Source organism: Leptonychotes weddellii, chromosome 2 (genome assembly GCF_054177405.1).
Source record: "Leptonychotes weddellii isolate Sample4059 chromosome 2, ASM5417740v2, whole genome shotgun sequence".
NCBI classification, from domain to species: Eukaryota; Metazoa; Chordata; class Mammalia; order Carnivora; family Phocidae; genus Leptonychotes; species Leptonychotes weddellii.
In genome coordinates this window covers 31,733,076-31,757,715 of record NC_138370.1, presented here as the reverse complement: position 1 = coordinate 31,757,715, position 24,640 = coordinate 31,733,076, and the positions used below count along the sequence as shown (strand labels likewise).

Here is a 24,640-nt window from a genome sequence, read left to right as displayed (position 1 = left end):
TGCCTAATGGATAGTCTTGAACAAACAAGCCTTAAGGGCTACAGCAAAACCTGGTCTTCCCATTCCTGTGCCCCTTGGCAATTAGGCCCCTGCTGGGAGCCAGGACAGGTGAAATGACTCAGAAGCTCCTCAGGCAGCCGAGGCCAGAGTCTGGGCCATGGGAACCATATGACCATCCGTTTCTTTGCTCAGCCTTAGAGGATTTGCCAGTAGAGTCAATGCTCCTGTATTGGCCAGACCTTAGCTTGGAGAGAGACAGAAAAACAGTTGCCCCCAGTGAGACCACCTCCCCTGCCCACCCCTGTGTCACCTGATAACAGGAGTTGGGAGAGGGCAGTGTCAGACTCCCCCGAGGCACTCTTTTGTGCTTTCAGAATAATCGAGTTTCAAAGAAGAGAACAGATGGATTGCATTTTCCTAACTTTTAGCTGGTTCCAATGTGCAAACAGTTAAGATCATAATGTTAACATTTTCTCAATGTTTTATGTGCATATAAAATATTCCTGAAGAATGTGCTTTTGAATGCAAAGTTTGATCCAATTACAATTTTATAGAGTTTATAAAAACATAAAAAGTATGTTTTCTGGGTGTCTGAGACCCTTTTGGCCTTTACAGTAAACTTGGAAGCTTGGAGGGAAACATAATTGCCACCATGTCAGAGAGGGCCCTATGGAGCTTAAAATGATGAGCCCATTATGTAAATATGGAAACATCCCATAGTCTCTTGGGGTGAATGAGATACTGATGAATGGAATTAAAAACAATCCTGTGGTCGTGGATCAGATTGGAAATGGTTGTTGTTTTCTGTCTTTGAAGAGCCGTTAAAAAAAAAAAAAAGGAAAAGAATCTTGCAAACTTAACTTCTGTGGTTTAGAAAACATAAGGTGGCTCCGTGCAAAATCAGGCAGCTTCCCCATTCTTGGGGCAGAAGAAACAGCTCCAGAGCAAAAAGCACAGACCAGAAGACCCCTTTCCAGCGTGAACTCTAGAGTTGGCAGAACGTGCAGGAAGCTTACACTTGAGGATGAAGTGTAAGGGGATGTTCCTGGGAATGGAGACAGGCTCTTTCCAGTCTCTTTGTCACTGTACCTGGGCAAATAACTCTAGCAATCTGAGCCTTGACACCTTGCTTGTAAAAAGAGAAGGCTGGGTTTGAGGATCTGTCTTCTAGCTCTAAAATGCTGTGATTACTTATCACCCCCACCCCTGCCCCAAACTAATTACAAGCTGCTGGGATACATGAGACAATCACCAGAAGCGTGTCTGGAGGAGGTGTCCATTAAATTAAAGGATGTCCGAAACTGAGTCCCAAGAAGGCTTGGTTCTTGGAAAATAGAGTTGCATAACAATCCTGTGTCTGAGTCAATTTGCTTGCTGTATTTTCTGGTTCCATATGTAAGTAGTTCATAATGTTACCAGACTGTTCCCATTCTGAGATGTTGATTAGGAAAAGCTCTTGATACCATAGTGAGAGCATGCACAGGATTGTAAAGAATAGTTTCGTTAAGCAAATGTGGACTGGATTTTGTTCCAGGGTCTGGTCCAGCTCCAGCAGCTTCCCTGTGGCATTCAGGTGCCTTACAAGGGTGAGAATTTTTCCATTGCACACATCTGGGGCAGGTCCCCTAGCTCTGGAGAAAACCAATGTCATCTAATGAGAATTGCTCTCACTGTACGGATTTGAATCTGTATTAATGGTTAGTAATAGTTGCAGCTCCCAGAAAGAAATCTAGAGAATGTCTTGCCTTGTACATAAGGAAAATGTATGAAGTTCGGAGAGGTCAAGGGACTTGGGCAAAGTCAAACAGGCTCTCAAGACTCCTGCCATTTTGATATAATCCTGTTGGCATCTTCCATATCCTTATGGGGGCATTTGAGGAACCCTATGTAGCTGGAACTAAATGAAGGAGAGGGAGAGTGTGTGAGTTTCAGAGGGCTGCCATAAGAAATTACCATAAACTTGGTGGTTTAAAACAATGGAAATTTATTCTCTCACAGTTCTGGAGGCCAGAAGTCTGAAATCAAGGTATCAGCAAAGCCGTGCTCCCTCTGAAGGCTCTAGGAAGGAATCCTTCCTTATCTCTTCCAGCAAGCATGGCCCAAGCATTCTTTGGCTTATGCAATATAACCCGGTCTCTTCCCAAGTCCGTTTCCACATGGCCTTCTTCTCTGTCTCTGTGTGGGCATTATTTTCTTCTTATAAGGACATTAGTCATTGGATTTAGGCATCACCCTTATCCAGTATAATCCCATTTTGATGCTTTACTCATTACATCAGCCTATTTCCAATAAGGTCACATTCTGAGGTTCTGGGTTCATAGGAATTTTGGGGAAAACTATTCAACCCACTAGAGGTGAGTGGTAGGAAAGGGAGTCAGAGAGAAGAGCAGGGTCCTAGCTATTCCTGAGACATGCCAAGGACATTCTCTCCTCACAGCTTTTGTTCTAGATGTCTTTCCCCAGACATCAGTATGTCATGCTCCCTCACTTCCTTCAGATCATCCCCTTCCTCACTTCATTTAGCCCTTCTTGATGTTGTGGGGTCTTACAGGCCACCTGTAACAATTTTACTAGCTTTCATTCTATGTGAGATGGAAAGTCCTTAGAGGATTTTGAGCAAAAGAGTCCCATGATCTGACATGTTTTGTAAGATTCATTTCGGTTGGAAAATTGGCTATAGGAGGTTAGGGTAAAAGGAAAGAGAGTGACGTGGCTTCTCTGTAGATTAGGGGAAAGATGCTCAGAGTCCGAAATGGTGGAAATGTAGGATATAATCAGATTTTGAGTATATTTTGAAGGTATAGTTGGAGTTTGGGTCATTAAAGCTTGAGATGCCTATAGATACTCAAATGGAGATGTTGATTAAGCAGTTGGATTTATAAGTCTGGAATTAAGGGAAGAGGTATGCATTAGAGATAAATATTTGGGAGTCACAGAAGTTAGTATTTAAAGCCATGCCACCAGAGGAGTAGAATGAAGATAAAGGAAAAAGAGATCTGAGAATTGTGTGTTGGGACTGTACATCATTTTGAGGTTGGAAAGGTGATGAGGATGCAGCAAAGGAAACAGAGGAAGTGGCCAGTGAGAGAGGAACAGAATATGAGAAAGAGATGTCTTGAAAGCCAAGTGGAGGAAGGTTTCAAAACGGAGGGAGTCTTCAACTCTGTCAAGATTGGCTGAGAGGTCAAAGAGGATGAGGCCTCAGGACAGTGGGGACCCTGCTGACCTTGAAGAGAGAGGTGTGATGAGGATAAATGCATGACTGAAAGACTGCCCCCAACCCTCACTCACCCCCCTGCCTCTGGGTCAGGTGGAAAATTACTGTGATGGGATCCGTCCCTCCCACTCCAGGGGTGGTGGATCCTGAGCCACCTAGCCAATCATCAGTCTCACTGCACTTGCCAGGGACAGCTTTAGGGGCCATGTGACCTAAGGCTGCACAACAAGACCAGAGGGGAAGTTGGCTGAGGGGATTAGGTGAAAATGTGTACTCATTTCTAGAAAGGAGAAGCTGGAAGACAGATGCTCTTTTTCTTTCTCCATCTGTGGAGATGACATATGGATGAGCCAAACACAGCCCTGCAGAGAAGATTCCTTTTCCTTCTGAGCACAGAGAGGCTGACCAAACTCTCTCCTTCCACCTCCCAGACTACTCTAAGGACAGGGGCCAAAGCAGTGGGTGACCCAGGCCCGACAATTTTGTCTCCTATGTTTTGGGCATCACTGCTCGGCTACCTTTCCAGCCGGACTGCACTTCCCTTCTGGTGTCTGTCTTAGTCTCCTCCAGTCTTGAGCACCCAGCCATTTCATGTCCTAGTTCACAGACACTCCATTCCTGCCTCTCTAGCAGTTGCTCCTCAGAACCTCTTTGCAGTTTAAGAAGGGGTTCCTAAAGTTGGAAAAATCTGGCCCCCACATTGAGACTAGAATGGAAGAGTCTTAGGCCTCAAGGTGGCCCAGGAGATTCATTCTGGAGCTGACAGGTTCATGCATGGGGTCTCAAACACAACACATTGAGGGAACAAGCCACTTAATTTTCTTCAGGCCGTTCCGTCTCCCAGGCAGACTCCCTGGGGGATCTTCAGACCAAAGTACTTCACAGGAAGCTAGAAAAGGAGTTCTTGGAAACATACAGAGGCCAACTACGTGGGGGTGAGCAGGAGGTAGAAGATTTTTGTTCCAAAGGGAGGAAGCCTAATGGAGGATGCTTTCATTTAGCCTGTGATGACAAGATAAGGAATTAATAGGTTTAAGCTGCGTCCAGGAACACAGAGATAACAGTGGGCGATAAACCTCCCAACCAGATGGTGCTCTAGACAACATGGGAGGGTCGCTGGGCTCCAGCCCAGCTTCCTTCAGAGTTACAGGGCTTTTCGAGCACTCGCAAGGCCAGCAGCCATGGCCTTGGGAGTGGACAGGAAGTGACAAAGCAAAATGTGGAGACCTGGAAAAGAAACACATGCAATGAGGAAGACTCTGTTCCAGCCTGGGGAAGCACAGGAGTTAGCCAGGATGGACCTCGTGCAGGAGATTTGCTTACTCCCTTTGGGAGACTAAAAATTTCCCAGCTTCCACACCAGGAGTCCAGGATTTCCTAAAGCAAATTTCCAGTGAAGTGACACAATTTATTAGAAGTCTGTGGAATTACCCCACTGGGTCTTGATAGTTATGAGTGGGAAGAAGGAAGATGGAGAGAGTTCCATTCTCTGAACCTGGACACGGGCAGCCTCCATTTCAGCTGTCTTAGGAGCAGAACTTGGCAAAACTGTGCCTCTGCTCTCTAGAAGCAAGAATGGGGAGTCCATGTTGAACTGCTCAGTAATTTTAGGAAACAAATTCTGGCCATTTGTGGCACTCACTCTTCTGAGTCACTTCTCCTATCTAGAATGGGTCAATTTTGTCTAAATGGCTCAGTTTTTGTCCTATCCTTCTTTGCACCCTGCCAAAAAAAGAAAGGAAATGAAAAGAAAAGAAAAGAAAAAAGACCAAACAAATGTGGGAAGTAGATTTACAGGATGCATTTGGGCAGCAGCCAGCGTCTCAAGAAGCTGTCAAAGCAAATGTCTTCGTGGAACAGTGCAGATCCTGTTGGGGCCAGAGCGATTGACCAGAATTGTTTTTCCCATGGTGTTCTGGGAGAGGGAAGTTCCCTACTCCAGATGCTCTTTCTTACTCTCTTGATACGATTCAGGCCCCCATTCCCCTACCATCAACCATCATGCCCACCTGAGTCTTCCTTCTTCTGCTATTCCCTCCTCACAGTGCATCATCCTGCAGTTTGCAAGGGTGGGGAGGTGATGAGAACACAGAGGCATCTTCCTCTCTTGTCTCTCACTCCATCCAGTAACTCTTCTGAAGCCCACCCTCAAAGCCCCCATGCTGAGCTCTGGAACACTAGGGTAATTTGAACCTGCATCTGTGGATAGCTTCGTCTGTGTTTACAGATAGAAGACAAGCTGCAAGAAACAGGATTGGATTTGTTATTTATAAGTCAAACCAGCTGTGATCTCCTGTCTGTGGCTGCTTCCTTTGCAAATGCGAAATGTCACTTGTGGTTGGAGACACTTTTCTTCCCAGAGAGTTGTTTTCCCCTCATGCAGCCAGCTTTCCTCCTGTGCCTCTTCCTCCAACAGCTGCTCCCCTGCAAGGTGTCAGCGTGCTGGGTCAGCCTGTGCACCACCCCCAGCCTGGCTCCTGAGAGAATTCTCCAGCTCAGGATTCTTCCAGCACCTTTTAGAAGTCTGCTGAACTGGGGTTGGAGTGAGGTATTGGGCTGGATTAGAACTGTCATACAAAAAGAAACTTTTGCATTTAAGTTGATCAGTATCCATCCTTTCCTTCTTTGGAAGCAAGTTTCTTGGGAACTGGGACACAGTTATGTTATCTAGGAAGTTCCATATGCAGATTTCCATTCAGCAAGTATTTGTTGAATACCTACTATGTACTCAGCTTCTGCTGTCAAAGAGCACTCAATGTATGAGGTAGAAGAAAACTACATAGCCATGTAAAAAGATTTGTTATATGCAATTTATTATTTATATTCCCTTGTACTAGCCAAGGGCCAGTTGAGGCTTACAGGCAGACAATGCAATGCGAATTCAGTGCAAGGAGTCATAGTAGGCTGGGGGTGATCACAGAAGGCTTCGTGGAGAAAGCAAGGCTTAAACTGAGGCCCAAAGGAGTGACCCAATATTTATAATGAAAGGATGTGGAAAATGGGGAAGGGGGACAGGGAACATGTGGTAAAATTTCAACAACTAGCTCCCCCTAACCCTGCATGCAAAGACCTAATTCACAGTGTAGGCCAATTTCCATGGTGTAAACATACCCACTATGGCTAATTTCATGGTCAATTTCAAGGTACTAATGTGAAGTCACTGAACAATGAGTCAGGAAAAGATGCATGGTAGAACACCACTGAGTTGTATTTTTATCAGACAGAGACAATAAAAGTAAATCACCATGTGAATAAAATGCAAGAAAATAATTAGGAAGTGAGGATTTTGAGCATTTATTATTACCTTTGCTTTTAATTTCATTTGTATAATTTTAAATTTATATAACTTTACCTTTTAATGATGGCTGGGCTTAACAATGTGATCACAAAATCCCCGGATATTTTAGCAGATGCCTTTCATGAGTTGCTATGAGCCAGCTTCAGCACACCACTGGTACGGTACAGATGGAAGTATGGAACGGAGATTGGTACAGGGTGCTTGGTGGATGCTGTACCTAGTGAAAGGCTTTGCTAGCACTAGTGATGATTAGTCTAGCCTTGATGTTCCTGTTCACATTCTGTTTTCTTCTCATTTGGATCTAATCTTAGAGACTCAAACTGCTAGGAATCCCAGCTGCCTGACTCTAAAGCTCCCAAGAAAAATTGTATAAACAGAATTTTCTTTTCTTTTCTTTTTTTCTGTTTGAGACTCCATGAAAGAATGCTCTTGAAACTTCATTGGTCAAAAGTTACTCTTGGGACAGTCTTTCCCCAGGGAAAAAGCCAAACATTTCTGCCTCCTTTTGCTTTCCCTCCCATCGCTTACTGTGCTAGAGAACTGTTCATAGAACAGCTGAAAGAAAGGACCACCACAGTCCATAAAAGACCCCTTCTGGAAGGCGGTAGAACGAGGGAAGAGAGAAGTCCCAAGGGAGGCTGCCTTCATTTTTCTCCAGGAAGGGTGGTCTTAGACACGACCTGTGCTTTTGCTTGTTTTTAAGATGACTTCTGGACATCACTGTATGAATGTTAAGCTCAGAAATGATGATACTTTAAAGTAAGAGAATGAATGAGTTTGTTTAGACATTAACCTACAAGTTGTTTCCATGTGCCAGTTGCTGAATAAATCTTTCTTCTTTTCCTGGGACAGGATGGGATGTTAATTGAAATGATTTGAGTGGGTGACCACACTGCACTTGAAATCCTAACTGCCACAGTCTTTTAAAATTCTGAAGGCCTCTCATCTCAAGTTCGTCTGCAGAATTGAGTTTATGGACACTGATGACCTTTACCCTGTGTATAGTGTTTTATTTCCCCTACTGATCTTTTTTCCAATTATACTGGTGAGAGAAGAATCAGCACTGGGTTCTAGTACTACAAAGAGAAATAAAATGTAGGTAAAGTAGAGAAGAGGTCTGAGCCTGAGCTCTGGGGCAGAAAAAGAAGATCCTACAAAGAGACTTAGGAGTGGCCCATGACAGAGAAAAACCAGGAGAGACTAATACCCGGAAACAAGCACAGGACATTTTTTTTCTTTCAGTTTCATTGGGATATAATTGACATATAGCACTGTATACATTTAAGGTACAATGGCTTAACTTGTGAAATGACCATTACAGTAAGTTTAGTTAATATCCATCACTTCATTTAGATACCCCCCAAAAGAGTTTCTCTCCTTGTGATGAAAACTTTTTGGATCTACTTTCTTAGCATCTTTCAAGGACATACCTCAGAAGCTCAGAACATTTTTGAAGAAAGAGGATATGATTCAGTTGTATCAAATGCTGGTGAAAGTTGCAATAGGAAGAGTGCTGAGAATTGATCATTGGATTTAGTAAGGTCCCTTGTAAACTTGTGTGTGTTAGTCAGGGCTTTCCAGAGGAACAGAACCAATAGGTTGTGTATATATCTATAGAGAGTGATTTATTTTAAGGAATTGGCTCACATGATTATGGAGGCTGGGAAGTACAAATCTGCAAGGTGAGCCAGTAGGCTGGAGACACAGGGAAAAGCTGATGCTGTGGTTCAAGTCTGAAGGCCGTCTGCTAGAGAATTCTTTCTTCCTCAGGGGAGGTCAGTCTGCTGTGCTAGTCAAGCCTTCAACTGATTTGATGAGGCCCACTCACATTATAGAGGCAAACTGCTTGACTCAAAGTCTGCAGTATTAAATGTTAATCTCATCCAAAAACACTATCATAGAAACATCCAGAATAATATGTGACCAAACATCTGGGCAACATGATCCAGCTAAGCTGACACATAAAGTTAACCATCACACCTCGACAGTAGCAGTTTTGGTGATGGGGTGGGAGCAGAGGCTTTATTAGAGTGGGTTCAAGAGATAATAGAAGGAAAAGAGGGAAGACAGGGAGTGGAAACCACTCTTTGAAGAATTTTTGCCATAAGGGGATATAGAGAAATGGAGCAGTAGCTGTGGGGAGATGTGAGGTCAAGAAAGGATTTCTTTTCACAGATGAGAGATATTGCAGGATATTTGCATATTGATGAGAATTATCCAGTAGGAAGGAAAAAAATGATGGAAAAAAAGAGGAGGAAAATTGTAAGAAAGGAGTCTTTGATCAGACAAAGTCTTTGTCTTTGATACAATCCTGTATACAGCTGGAGGGGTGGCCTTATAGATAGATTTGGTAGTGGGAGCATGTGGAAGTTCTCTTCTGATTGCTTTAGTTTTCTCAGTCCAACAAAAACCAAACTTACTATTTGAGGATGGGGCTATTGTAGTATGGAAATGGATAGCAGAGACTGGGTTGCAAGCTCAGGAAAATAATGGTTAGTTGAGTTTGATTAGACTGAGACCTCTCATTGTTGCTGCTTTCTCAAAAGAAGGAGACAGAGACAGGAGAGAAGAGGTGAAGACAAGCTCAAGTACTTCTTTATGTGGAGAAACCTTGAGTATGTTGGTAGGCTGAGAGAGGGTGGGTGTGGGGAGACTGATACTCTTTAAGAGGATGATCAATTACACAGGTTCTAGGCTGTTGAGGACTGAAACCATTTCCTATTCATCTTTGTAGTCAATGGGGAACTTGTCTAATGCCCTAAATTATTATAGATTCTTAAAAATCTGAGCAAATGTTTAGATTGGTTTCTTCATTTAGTAAGTGACACAGGAGAGATTTTTTTCATCTAATCCATTTCATTTACTCATCACCTGCAATGTATTAAAGGCCATGGATTCAGGGGAGTTCTAAAACTGAGTTAGGTATATGCAGTTTTCTTCAGTTTTTCAAACACAGCTAGTTTTTTCATTCTACTTTACCTTTTATTCACTAAAACAACTCTGTTTTTAGTCTTGCAGTAATTAAAAAAAATGCGTGGCCTGACAATCAGGAAGTTCTTCCATAATTTTTAGGTTTCAGTAGAGGCTCAAAATGTGGCTCTTAATTATGGGAAGGATGGTATGAGAAGATGGGGGAAGAGGTAGGTAAGTTGGGGGATTTCGTGCAGGAAAGTAAGGGATGCTTTCCATTTTCATAATGATCTCCATTTACCAAATCTACTCAACATTTTCACATCATCATTTGACTTAACTTCTTAGCGGCATAGGAATTAATGACTCCTCTTCCTTTGAAGGCTTGAAGCCCTCTACATTGTCCTGAAGTGTCTGAGATCTTCAAAGATTTCCTCTAGGCTTGCTACTCTTCTTGACATATACTCTTTCACTAGGCAGTCTCCTCCACACAAATGCTAGCTGTAGGCAGATTGTATAGCCAACCCAGATATCTCTTTGGACCTTCAGACCCATACATTGAAATGCCTACTTGGTATGATGTTGGAGGTCTCCAAAGTACCTCAAATTCAAGCCTCAAAACCAGGTTTGATGACTCAAGTTACAATAATTAGTCCCTTCTTTCTGCTGCCACAATATCTTGTTGCAATTATACGTATACCTGTGATCACTACTATCAGCCTGGGAACATCTAGAGAAAGAAGTTTTTTGTTTTTTTTTTTTAAAGATTTTATTCATTTATTTGAGAGAGAATGAGATAGAGAGAGCATGAGAGGGGGGAAGGTCAGCGGGAGAAGCAGACTCCCTGCTGAGCAGGGAGCCCGATGCGGGACTCGATCCTGGGACTCCAGGATCATGACCTGAGCCGAAAGCAGTCGCTTAACCAACTGAGCCACCCAGGTGCCCGAGAAAGAAGTTTTATTTATCAGTGAATCTTTAGCTCTGCCTCCAGAGCCTGGCATAGGGTAGATAGATGAAAGAATGAATAAATGAATGAATTTTCTTCCATCAGTGAAAGACACTGTGATTTTGTGAAATTTTAAACATAAATAGTTAAGGAGTGCATACTATTTGGTTTCTATCTTCATTATTTCACTGAAATTGTCAAAGTCGCCAACAACCTCTAATGTAGCCAAATTCTATGGACAGTTCTCTAGTCTTATCTTATGTGTCTCCTCATCATTCAACATGATTTGTTCTTCCTCTTGGCTTTCAGAACATTGCATACTCCTGGTTTTCTGTCATTGGATACTTCTTTAAAAAAAACTTTTAAATTTAATTTTATTTATTTCAGCCTTATTGGGTATAATTGACGAATAGAAATTTTATATATTTAAGGTATGAAACTTGATTTTTTTTAAAGATTTTATTTATTTATTTGAGAGAGAGAGAATGAGAGACAGAGAGCATGAGAAGGAGGAGGGTCAGAGGGAGAAGCAGACTCCCCGCTGAGCAGGGAACCTGATGCGGGACTTGATCCCCGGGACTCCAGGATCATGACCTGAGCTGAAAGCAGTCGCTTAACCAACTGAGCCACCCAGGTGCCCCAATGTTTTGATATATGTATATAGTAGTCTCCCCTTTTCCATGGGGAATATCGTCCAAGAACCCCAGTGGACGCCTGACACTATAAATAGTATATATATACTATGTTTTCCTATACATACATACCTATGATAAAGTTTAATTTATAAATTAAACACAGTAAGAGATTAACAATAATTAACAATAAAATAGAACAATTATAACAATAGATTCTAATAAAAGTTATGTGAATGTGGTCTCTCTCTCAAAATATCTTGTACCATACCCTTCTCATGATGATGTGAGATGATAAGATGCCTATGTGATGAGATGAAGTGAGGTGAATGATGGAGGCAATGTGATGTAGCGTTAGGCTACCACTGACAGTCTAATGGGTGGGGGGTGGGTGGAGAGGGGTGAAGGGATGGGGAGGGTGCTAGTCTACATTGTGAAATAATCACCACAATCAAGCTAGTTAACATACCCAGTACCTTATATTGTTACTTTTGTGTGTGTGTTGAGATTGCCTAAGACCTATGCTTTTAGCAAATTTCAAGTACACAAGTAATGTTAACTGTGGTCACCATGCTGTACATTAGATCTCCAGAACTTATTCATCTTGTATAGCTGAAACTTTGTACCCCTTGACCAACGTCTCCCCATTTCCCCCACTCCTAACCCCTGGCAATCACCATTCTACTCTGTGCTTCTGTAAGTTCAATAATTTTAGAATCCACAGATACTTCTTTTGAATCTTCTTTGCTGGATCCTCTTTTTCTCTTTGGCCTCTAGATCTTGGTTAGCCTCTAAATCCTAGACTGTCATAAGATTGTAATCTAGGGCTCATTGTCTTCTTTCTTCACATTTTTCTCCCAGGTGATCTTATCTAGTTCATGACTTTAATAATGACCTATTTAATGCTTTTTAATTTTTATCTCTGATGACTTTTTAAAGATCAGATTTATATTCTACTGTTTGCTTGGTGACTCCATTAGAATGATAAATATCTCAAATGTAGCTTCGATAAAATGAAATTATTGATTTCCTACCTTCTTCCCATCTCACATATTCCTCTCAGTCTTCCCCAACTCAGTATTTGGCTTTACTGTTTATTAAGCCAAACCTCTTAGTAGGGGCTTTGATTTCATTCTAATTTACCTCCCCACATTCATAGTTTCATCTATAACAGTGCTTTGCACAGAGTAACCATCAAAAAATATTCATTAAGACCTCTCGGCGTGGTGGCCCAGGCGACTCAGGCCTAGCTTAGGTTGGAGCGTGGTTAGTTTTGAGGCAGTCCAGATGGGGACGCTACCAGAACGAAAAGATATTCCACCGTGGGTGAAAGCTCCCGAAGACTTGAAAGATCCCGAGGTGTTGCAGGTCCAGACGCAGCTCTTGGAAGCTATGTTTGGCCCAGCTGGATCTCGAATCCCGTACATCGAGCAAGTGAGCAAAGTCATGCTTGAGCTAAAGGTTCTGGAATCCTCGGAGCTCACGGAGATCGTGGTTTATGGCTCTTATTTGTATAAGCTCAGGGCCAAGTGGATGCTCCAGTCCATGGCCGAATGGCACCGCCAGCGACAGGAACGAGGGATGCTCAAACTTGAGGATGCCATGAAAGCCCTAGAGCTAGGTCCTTGGATGAAGTGAAGCCAGTTTGCAACCAACGTATCTGGATCAGGATTTAAAGAGTAAACTGTCTCCAGAGTTGGAATGGATGTGGTCTGGTTGAAATTCTGCTCCGGCCTGACAAGGAAAAACCAGCTGATTTTTGGGTCTCCGCCTTTGTCTCTGAGTCCTAATGTGGCTCCCCCCTGCCAGGTTTGCTAATTAAAATAAAATTTTAAATAAAAAAAATCATTAAATGAATATTTTATAATTTAATACATGGTAAAATGCATACCTAGTTCCAAACAATTCATAAATGGACTTTGGGAAAATAATGTCGCTGATAGTTTTTGGCCTTTTGGTTGTAGCCATGGCTTATTTATTTATATAGGTTTTTCCTTATTGATGTTTCATTCCTTGTCATGTTAGTCTTTCCACTTATCCTGTTGAGTGCCTATTTTCCAAGGAATGCTGGTTTCTTCCGCTGGAGAATGGAATTAGAAATTAAGATTTGGGTACTAGGTGTATTCACTGCTAGTGCAATATTGTTATTTCTAGGCCCTCTTAGGTGAAAAAGCAAGGAAATATGTATGTATATACTAACCATTTTATATACACGTATCTGTAAGTATTTCTATGTGTAACCATGTGATCTATATTAAATTAAACAAGAGTACATACTGATGTCTCCAACTCCAGTCCATCATTTTAGCTTTCTCCCCTTGCTTATCTGTACTTCCGTCTCCTACAATGAAAAACATGGCTTCCACCACCCACCATACATTTACTCACTTGTTCAATGCCAGTATGCATGTATAGCAGGATCAGAATTCTTAACCCATACCCCTGTGGAAAACAACTTTATCAACTAGAGTACAGTGTTTATGTATATTTCCTTTTGTCTTTAGGTTTACAGACTCCATTCATTTCCAAAGTTAGGTCAATAATATCTCTCCCCTTCAGTAAGATTGTTTTGTACATTTTATTTTTTAATTTCAAGTTTTCATTTAAATTCTAGTTAGTTAACATATATGGTAGTATAGTTGTAGAATTTATTGATTCATCACTTACCTATAACACCCAGTGCTCATCACAAGTGCTCTCCTTAATACCCATCACCCATTTAGCCCATTCCCCTGCCTCCCTCAACACTTAGTTTGTTCTCTGTAGTTAAGAGTCTCTTATGGTTTGCTTCTGTCTCTCTCTCTTTTTTCTCCTTCCCCTATGTTCATCTGTTTTGCTTCTTAAATTCCACATATGAGTGAAATCATATGGTATTTGTCTTTCTCTGACTGACTTATTTTGCTTAGCATAATACACTCTAGCCCCATCCACGTTGTTGCAAGTGTTTTGCACATTTTTAATACCTGGGATCCTTTGACCTCCTAAATGATTTAATTTTTAAAAAATTTTGCATTTATTCAGGTTGATTTTTTTTATGCAATAAAATTCAATGGGTTTTGACAAATGCATATCATGCATCTACCAAAAAGTATCACACAAAATAGTTTTATTGCCCTAAAAGTCCTCTGTGTTTCACTTATTGAACCCTGTCCCCATCCCCCTGAGCCCCTAGCAGCCACTTATATTTTTACTGTCTCTATAGTTTTGCCTTTTACAGAATGTAAATAATTGAATACATAATTGAATTATGCAGTATGCAGCTTTTTCAGACTGCCGTCTTTCACTTAGTGTCATGCATTTAATGTTCACCCATGATTTTGTGGTTTGAGAGCTCATTTAAAAAAACCATGGGATAGTATTTTATTATATTGATGTACCACGGTTCATTCATCCATATATTAAAGACATCTTGGTTGCTTCCAGTTTTTAGAGGTTATGAGTAAGCTGCTAAAACATTCATTCAAAACATGCAGATTTCTGTGTGGACATGTTTTCAAATCAGTTGGGCAACAGGGAGATAGAGACCAACTTCCGGGCCAGGCCGGGACTCCTATCTTCAGGTAGTACGCAGACCGCATGGCAAGGAGTCCAGCTGATCAGGATGATCACAGACGTGCAGCTTGCCCTCTTCGCCAACATGCTGGGCGTGTCGCTCTGACTACGTGGTGAAATTATTGTGGGAAGAATCAACAATCCCAAGAAGCAGGAATGAAAGTGGCGTTTTCTCCACCCCAGGGTTCCAGGACATAGTCTGAGGCAAGATGGAGGGTACGAGGGGCCTTCACACTTCATTTCATCCCTCTACCCATCACAACATACAAAGCAACTACACCTGGATTTTTGCCACTGAGTAGGGCCTAGTATAGGGGTTTCTTTTCTACTCCCTCCCTCCAATATAAAAATATAGATATATTTTTTGTGGTAAAAAAACCAAACCAAACCAAACAAAACAACAACAACAACAAAAAAAAAACAACAGGGAGACAGAGAGCCAGGAAGAAAGATTTCCAGCCCAGCAGTTACCTTTTAGACAGAAAAACCCAATTTATCTTGCCTGGGAACCCAGGCCAGCTTCAGAGAGTATACTTAGAATTTCAAGAATAAAAATCAGTCTCTACTGTGCTTCAAGGACCATCATCTGGAGCCCTGGGTCAAAACTGAGTGAGACTCACCAGTGGATCCCTGATCAGTCAGCCAGGAAGGAAGACAAGGCCTCAAAGGTGCTCACTTGGGTCCTGAATGATAGATCAATCGGATCTGAGTGATGGCATTATAACTGCTAAAGAAAAAAATTATTTATGATACTTGTAAAAGATGGTAAGGAAGATTTTATTCAGGGGGAGGTAATATAATGGGGTTTTGTAGTAGGGGAGAGAGATTGGGCTCAAATATGAATATGACAAGGAAAAGTAGGGATTTATGGCCAAGAAGCAGGGTGGGTGGGGGGGCGGTAGGTACTAAGAGATAGGGTAATTCTTTGCTAAATTGACCTAACAGGATTTTGGCTGAGGGCAGGCCAGGATGCTAAGATATGCAGGGTGGGGAATGATAAATTTGATCAGATATCAAGGGTGATTGGCCAAGGTGGGGTATTTTCATTTACGTGACTCAGTGGGATTCTTACTAAAACTGGAGTAAGTGGGCCAAGGACAAGAGCCCAGGATCAAGGCTTAGTCAGAAAGATGATCAGAGGAGCCTGAGTTTGGTCAAGGTGAGAGTCTTTGTCACTTAATAAATAACTGACTGAATGAAGGAAAGAACAAACAAATAAATATTTATATATTTGTGTATATAGACACATATACACACGCACATAGGTTGATGATGGAGGTTGGCCCAGGATATAATGAAACACAGAAGCAGTAGATTAAGTCTGCCCAAAGGAGTCAGGACCAACTTCAGAGAGGAAGTGGTGGAATCTTGGGCTGATTCTTGAAGGAGGAGAAAGTGTTTGTCCTAGTATGGGAAGGAATGATGCACTTTAGACTGGAGGAGCGAGCACTTGATTGAATGGAGTGGGGTTAGAGGTGTGGTGTGGAGATATCATGCTGGGAAGTGAGTTTGGGTAGGTTAGGAGATGGTGCTTATGCCTAAAAGAGACTGGAAAGCCTGCAAGTGAGTTCACTCTGTGTTTTGTGGATGGAGGACAAGGGAGCCTGGGTGCTAAAAGTGTGACTCAGGGATAAACACCATCTCCATCACCTGGGAATTTGTCAGATACATAAACTCTTGGGCCCCACTCCAGACCTACTGAATCAGAATCTGCACTTCAACAAGATCTCAGGGGATTCTTAAACACCTCAAAGTTTGAGAAGTACTTCTATAAGAGTTCTGTGCAGGGATTACTGTGGCCAGATTTGCATTTTGAGTCTTTTATCTGTGACAATTAAATTTTTCCAGTGAAAAATCATCCAGTTCCTTGGCCAGCGGGAGGGGGAGATATACCTGGTAGCCAGTATTTTGGGAGCAAATAGAGGATGACCTGTGTGTCCTAAATTCAATATTTAGTCTTTAATTTAATCTCTCTGCTTTTAGGATCATGCCTCATCCCTGCCATTTGCATTATTTTGTACAATCTTGACCCTCTCCTGAGAATAAATAAACTTCTGGTTTCTTGAATGGGGTGAGTGTGGATATTGTTTGTTGGGGGAAAGAATCTGAGAGTCCAGTTGTTCTGTTTATCATTCTCCTTACCCTCAGCCTCACACCTCATAGTCTGTGGTGCTTCCACATACAGAAGGATAAATCGGTTTATTTCTCAAATGTACCAGACTCCAGGTTTGTACCTTACTCTGCTCTGTGGGCAAAGGTAATACTTCTCTATCCACTTTACTATCTTCTAAAATTCTCCAATATTCTCTCAAGCACTATTATTGTCTGTCTTTTCTGTACTTGAAGATTTATATTCCTTTAGTGACTATTTAGTTGAGCTTGAGAGAAAAAGAAGATTCTTCCATGTTTAACAGAAATTTTTTTTGAGATTATGGTCTAATCCCCCCCCCCCACTTTTTTGAAGTAACTTGACTTTAAACAAATCAACTATACATATAATAAAATATACCCATTTTGAGCATACTCTTTGATGAGTTTTTATTCTCAAACAAGATATATAACATTTCCATCAACTCATAAATTTCTTTCCTTTGACAGGCAGCTTCTGAAATGGCTTGTATGGATACCTATCTCCTAGTATTCTTTCCCTTGTATAATTCCCTTCCTTTGAAGGTGAGCTGCACCTACTGACTTGATTCTCATGAATAGAATATGGTAAATGTGATGAAATATTGCTTCTGAGATTAGGTTACAAAAGATTGTGAATTCCATCTTCCTGGCATTCTCTTGCTCTTTGCCCTCATGCTAGCTTTCTCTAACAAGCCACCTTCAATATTGTGAGCTTTCCTGTGAAGAGGCCAGGATGTCAAAGAACTGGGGGCAACCACTTATGAAGAATTGAGGCTCTCAATCCAACAACTGGCAAGGAACTGAATTCTGCCAATAACTACTTAAATGAGCTGAGAAGTAGATTCACTGCAAGTTGAGCCTTAGGAAGATTACAAACCCAGCTGGCATCCTGACTGCAACCTGTGAGACACCCAGAGCTAGAGGAACCAGTTATGTCATGCACAGATTTCTGACCCACAGAAACTGAGAGATAATAAATGTGTTAAACACTTAGTTTGGGGGTAATTGATTATAAAGCAATAGATAACTAACGTGCATCTGATCCTTTGCTGTCAGCCTTTCTCAACCCCAAAGTCAGGTGTCCACTGGTCAGCAGATCACTCTATCACCATAGATTTGTCTTCCTCTTCTAGAATTTCAGATATCATAGTATGTATTTTTGTCATCTATCCATGTTGCATATATTAGGTATTGGTTCATTTTTGTTGAATAATATTCCATTGTATGGATATACCAAAATTTGTTTTCCCATTTATCTATTGTTGAACATTTGTATTGCTTTTAGATTTTGGTGATTATGAATAAAGCTGCTATAAGCATTCATATATAATCAGTATGTGAAATATGCTCTATTTCTCTAGGGTAAATACCTAGAAATAGAATTGCTGGGTCATATGGTAAGTGCGGGCTTCTATATTGATCTAAGAAACTATGAGACTGTTTCTTCAAGTGTTTGTAACTGTTCAAGATTCCCTTTTCTCTTTGGTTTTCAGTAGTTGAAGTGATGCATCTTGGTGCAGTTTTCTTTGTATCTGTCATGTTTGGGATCATCAAGTTTCTTGGACTTGTAAGTTAATGCTTTTCTCATAATTTGGAAAACTTTGCTACTCTTTCTTTAAATATTTTTGTGTTCCTCTTTTTCTGGGACTCCAGTTACACATATGTTAGACTGGTATTTTTCTACATATCTTGTAGGTTCTTTTAATATTTAAAACTATTATTTGAACTAGATAATTTCTACTGATTTCTTTACAAGTTCATGGATTCTTTCCCCATCTTTATTCTACTGTTGAACTCACCCAGTAAAATTTTCATTTCAGTTATTATACTTTTGGTTCTAGAACATCTCATGATTTCCATTTCTCTATTTAGATTCTGTTTGCTCATTAGAACTATATTTTCCTTTAATTATTAGCGCTTATTTTCTTTTACTATCTTAAAAATATTTATAAAAATTATTTGAAATCTTTGTCTGCAGGGGAGCCTGGGTGGTTCAGTTGGTTAAGCGACTGCCTTCAGCTCAGGTCATGATCCTGGAGTCCCTGGATCGAGTCCTGCATCGGGCTCCCTGCACGGCAGGGAGTCTGCTTCTCTCTCTGACACTCCCCCCTCTCATGTTCTTTCTCTCTCTCTCTCTCAAATAAATAAATAAAATCTTGAAATCTTTGTCTGCCAAATTCAACATCTTGGGCCACTCAGAGTCAATTTCTATTGACTACCTTACTTTCCTATTTCTTTGTATCTAGTAATTTTTGGTTGAAAACTCAGAAGCATTGATATAATGTTGTAGTGATGCTAGGTTCTATTATATTCTTCTAAGAGTTTTGTTGTTATTGCTGTTGTTTTTCTGGTAGATAGTTAATTGTCTTGACTCAGACTAAAAACTCTGCTTTCTCTGTGGTGTACAGTAGCTAATATAACTGCTCAGTTCTTTCAGTTTCCAGTTACCGTGTTTTTTAACCTGGCCTCCTGAAGTGGCAGTTTTTTTCCCCAGGTGCCTTTCCCTCCTCCCAACACATGCATAGTTTTGTACTCATCTAGGGCTTTGGGACATAGTTTGCATACAAAATTTTAGTCCCATACTTTCTGTAGTTCTCTTGCTCCCAGGATTTTAACCCTAAATTTCTACTTCTCTGCCATCCCTGAACTCTTTTTTTCTGACACTTTGAGTTTGCAAGGCTCATTTAAAAATTTTTTTTTCATAGCCATCAGGACTGGGAAGTGCTCTGAGGCAAACCAAAAGCCAAAACCCAAAAAACAAAGGCCCCAAAGACCAAAACCCATAAATGTACAATTCTTACCTGAAGCAGTTGTAGTCTTTCAAGAGTAAGCCCTTCTCTGACTTACCAGTTTCTTCAAATAATTGATTATTTAAAAAATAATACATCTGCATTTTATTTTTTTGAAGATTTTATTTATTTATTTGACACAGAGAGAGAGAGAGAGAGCATGAGCAGGGGGTACGGGCAGAGGGAGAAGCAGACTCCCCACTGAGCAGGGAGCCCCATGCAGGGCTCAGTTCCAGGACCTGGAGATCATGACCTGAGCTGAAGGCAGACACTTAACTGGCTGAGCCACCCAGCTGCCCCCACTTTATTATTACTATCTAGAAGAGGATCCACCAACTACACTTCATCATTGTTGGAACCAAGCTTATATAGTGGTACTAAAGCCTTTGTAATAGTTTTCCTGGCTTCTCCATGACTTTAGTTTTTCTGTGGCATAAAAGGACTCCCCAGATCCTACTCCATGATCTGCCTCCAAGCCTCCTCTTTCTCTCCTTCATTCCCTGCTGGGTACTCATGGTGCTCGGTGACTTGGTTTTTTCATTTTATAAAGGATATTTCTTCACAAAAAGAAGTCTTACATTTTGATATAGTAATTCTTGATCTTTTTCTTTGTTTTCTTTTGCCTTAATTCCTTCTCAAACCTCAGGTTGGATAAGTATTTACCTATATATTCATCAATTTTTGACATATTACCTTTCCATTTAACATTTTAATCAGTACATAATTTATTTGAATGTATGGCATGAGGTAGGACTTGAACTTTGTTCTTTTTTCAATTAGTTAGGTAGTTTTTCCAGCACTATTTTATTGATTAATGTGTCCTCTTTCCATTGAGGTAAAATATTGCATGATGGGGAATGGTTCTTCCCTATTTTAAATATTTTTACCTTCAGATGGAGGAAGTCTATTGGTGTGATACTTCTGATATCTTTCTATCTCTCTCCTCACTCCACTCCCGAGCAAGCTGAGTAACTTATCTATTTAGTAAATTTGCAAAAAACAATCAAGCATGTTTAGTTTGTTTTGTCTTTTCTGTTAGAATCAAGGTGCCCACAGAGAACAATCTTTCTGTTCTAAATGTCTTTGGCCTATGCACCTACCATGGGGATTTCTGAAGGGCATTTCTCTTCTCCACAGGGGTTCTGAAGAAATTGAGATGATAGAAGCCAGTCTTTATTTCTGATAAGGGTTAGGTTGGAGGATGCAGTTTAATATGAGAGCCTAATCTGCCTGTTGACTGAATCTTGGGTCAGGCAGATGGACTCACCCAATGGATGGAAATATTAGACCACAGCAGCCCTCCCTGCATGGGGGAAGAGCTTGTGCCTGGAAATAGGGGAGAATGCCTGCTGCTTGTGGACAGCTCACTCTCAAGTGGAAGAACAGAATCACGTTGATTATATCCAGTATCTTCCCAAATGTACCAGTAGATATATGTCATGTAATTTCCCCAGTAAAGGAGTGAGTAAAGGGGTGGCTAGACACTAGAGAGGTTACTGTAGTGCAGCTTCTCCTACCTGGAAGAAAATATTAGGAGTAGAAGAAACATTGCCTTAAGCATAATCTTTATTTTATTCTATATTTACAAATTAAAGTGCTTTCAGGCACAGATACACACAGATTTATTTTTGAGCTTTCTTTTAGGTTTTGTTGTTTATCTATTATTGAGTCAGAACTACTCTTTTAAAGTATTAGAGCTTTATAATGCTTGTTAATCTTTGGCGAAGTGAGTCACTGTTACTTTCATTTTTCAAATACTTTTGGTAATTCTTATTTTTTAAAATTATTTTTTGGAATAATTTTGATAAGTAAAAGATCTTGTTACTTTTTAAATTGAAAATGTCTTATATTAATTGAAGGAATATTGGCGTATTTTTGATACTGAATTTCTCATTTTGGAAAGTGTTTTTCTTTTTGAACTTTAAGATTTTTAAAAATTTCCAATAAAATATTGTAATTTTACTTACGGATAGTCTGTATATATTTCCTTTTTTCTTTTTTTTAAAGATTTATTTATTAGGGTGCCTGGGTGGTTCAGTTGGTTAAGCATCTGCCTTTGGCTCAGGTCATGATGCTGGGGTCCTGGGATAGAGCCCTGCATTGGGCTTGCTGTTCAGCAAGGAGTCTGCTTCTCCCTCTTCCTCTGCCCCTCCCCCCAACTTGTGCACTCAATCTTTCTCTCTCTCTCTCCCCTTCACTCATTTGAGAGAGCAAGAGAGTGGGGTGGAAGGGCAGAGGGAGAGGAAGAGAATCTCAAGCAGACTCCTGGCTGAAGGTGGACTTGGAGCCTGTATATATATTCCATTTAAAAAAATTGAGAGGGGGCACCTGGCTGGTTCAGTTGGTAGAGTCTGTGACTCTTGATCTCGGGCTTGAAAGTTCGAGCCCTATGTTGGGTGGAGAGATTACTTATAAAATAAATAAAAATTAAAACAAATAAATAAAAATTAAAAAATTGAGAGAGATTTTATTTTTTTCATTATGAGCACATTTACAGTGAAGATTTGAGTGTTCCTCAGGGTAGATTTTATGCAGAGAAAAGAGTATGTGCAGAATGTTAATATTTGATTTATTCAAATTATAAATTAAAAAACTAGATTTTCTGTAATCATTTTAGTTCACATTACAAGCCTTATTATTCTATTCATAAAATTGGTAAAATATAAAAATTAAAGTTTTCCTTTTATTAAAGTTTAATTAATGCAAGATGAATAGAACATATCCCCTTAAACAATCAGTCCCATTTACAACTCTGTTAATTAAATTCCTTCAATCATGAAAGCTGTATTTATTAAGTTTAACATGGTTGATTTTCTTTTCAACACTTCAAATGCCTCTAAGCAGCATTGCTGAACAGCTCTATTAAGTCTGATAGAACAAACTGATAATATGGCAAATCTTTAAAAACATTCCAGTGCTGTTTAAAAACTTAGCTAAAGTCTCTTACACCTTTCAACATACAACTATAAAATCAATTACCTAATTGCATGTTGTAAAATGGAATCACAACTTTAATCTGTTAGATTCTTTCATATGCCCAAACTCTTAAACCCTGCAATTACTGTAAATACCAAATATATACAGATTGTTTTAATCATTATGAAAACCTGTTTTTGAACGTAACATGAGAGTATTAATGTAATTCAGTTATTTATTAATCTTTATATTTTATTCTAAACCTTCCTCGGGTTAAAAAAAAATCCCAGAATGAAAAAATAACAAAAGTTATTACTCCAGTCCAATTGTGGGAGAGATTTTAGCAGTATAAAGTTGCTTATGGGCCAGAGATTTTTGGCCAGACCCTAGATCTGATTCTCCTGGAGCCACTCAGCAACATACTGACTCAGTTTTTATCAGCCACTAAAAAACAGGAGCTCTGAGTCCATACCCTTTGGAAGGGATTGATCTTTTCTGAGTTTAAGATATGGCATTACTTAGCTCTACTTTTGGATGTCAAGTCTGCAACCTCCCATCCAGTTTGCTTCATCACATGTTTAGGCCCAATAAATGTATTTTCTGCCTGATTTCTTTTCATATTCTTTTCAGATCCTTTCTGTATGCCCTGGCCATGCTTTTGTAGCTGTTAATTACACCTTGTTGAATTCAGTATACACTTCCTGTTTGGTTCAAAGTCCCAGGACTGAAGTCATCCTCACTGTGGTAGAGACTATTATATAAACATACTTTTGCTCATCACCCAGCCTCATCAAATCTTAACATTTTGTTATGTTTACTTCAGATTTTAAAAAAACATTAAAACATTTCTGATGCAGTGGAAGCCTCCAGTATATTCTTCCTTAATTTCATGTTTTCCCTCCTTGGAAGAACAGTTTCCTGAAATTTTTGTTTATAATTTCCAGTAGAGATGTAAATTATTAATTTTGGAATGTTACTGATGTCTCTTATCAGTTATGATAGTTTGTAGTATTCTAAATTGGTTCTCCATGTAGAAAAATATCATCTGAGGATAAGGACAGTTTAAATTTTCTTTTCCAATTATTATTTGTTTTTTCTTTTGTCTTATTGTATTGGCCAGGACCTCCTCTGTAATGCTGAATATAAGCAGTGATGGTGGGTATCTTTGTCTCACTCCTGACTTTATTGTTAATGCTTCTCAAGTTGTACCATTAATTATGATGTTTAATAAGTTTTTTGTATCACATTTAATAATATAGGTTATGAGATTAAGGAAATCAGTTTTTTTTTTTTAAAGATTTTATTTATTTGACAGACAGAGAGACAGCAAGACAGGGAACACAAGCAGGGGGAGTGGGAGAGGGAGAAGCAGGCTCCCCGTTGAGCAGGGAGCCCAATGCGGGACTTGATCCCAGAACCCTGGGATCATGACCTGAGCTGAAGACAGACGCTTAACCGGCTGAGCCACCCAGGGATCTCCGTTTTGTTAATGTCTATAAAGCTCATCTTTCATTATTATTGATACTCACTATGATTTCTTTGTGTTCTATTTAATTAATTTTAGCTGTTAACTTCCTTCCCTCTTTTATTTTCTTTATGTCCTGTTTTGCTTTGTGTGTTGAGTATTTAATCATTATCTTTAAAAATTTTTTTTCTGAGTGACTTTAGAACTATGGTTTTGATACAACTGTGTCCCATTAGTTTTCCTATGTATCACTTCTCTTGCTATTCAGTTCTAATATTTAACATTGCCTTTTTTGATTTTGTCTTTATTCCATGAGTTATTTCAGAGTTCATTTAGAAATTTCCAAACATACAGTTCTTAAAAACTATCTTATTATTGCTTTCTAGTTTAATTTGACCAAGATTAGAGACTATGGTTTGTGTCACTGATTCTTTGAAATCATTTGCAACTTTCTTTGAAATCTAAGATATGTTCAATATTTGTAAAAATTACATGTGTAATTTAAAAAATTATGTTCCCCACTTCTGGGGTAGAAAGTCCCTCTTGTACTGTGTTTCAAAGAAAGTTGAATTTAGTAGTTGAGATTACAATTTTTGTAATTTCTGAAAATTGGGACTTATTTCTACTATTTTTTTTTTTAATCATCCTCTTCTTTGCCTTTTATTGTATCCCATATTTCCTTCTTTTGATGTATTAATGAAAATTTCTACATTCCCCTTTTTCCTTTCTCAGATGGTTTGGAAACTCTGGGTGATATTTCTATTCTTTTGAAACATTCATACTTA

At 39.8% G+C, this 24,640-nt stretch overlaps 1 protein-coding gene across 1 annotated transcript; it reads left to right on the top strand.

Moving 5' to 3' along the window:
- The first annotated feature begins 12,222 nt into the window (after window positions 1-12,222).
- LOC102740972 (developmental pluripotency-associated 5 protein) lies at window positions 12,223-12,701 on the top strand. Its single transcript, XM_006751861.3, has one exon. It carries the CDS (start codon window positions 12,291-12,293, stop codon window positions 12,639-12,641), a length of 351 nt encoding a protein of 116 aa, XP_006751924.1. The 5' UTR covers window positions 12,223-12,290; the 3' UTR covers window positions 12,642-12,701.
- Window positions 12,702-24,640: the final 11,939 nt, after the last annotated feature.

What these genes read in the sequence shown, in the direction of transcription:
- LOC102740972 (XM_006751861.3), top strand. Translation starts at nt 12,291, where the DNA reads ATGGGGACGCTACCAGAACGAAAAGATATTCCACCGTGGGTGAAAGCT.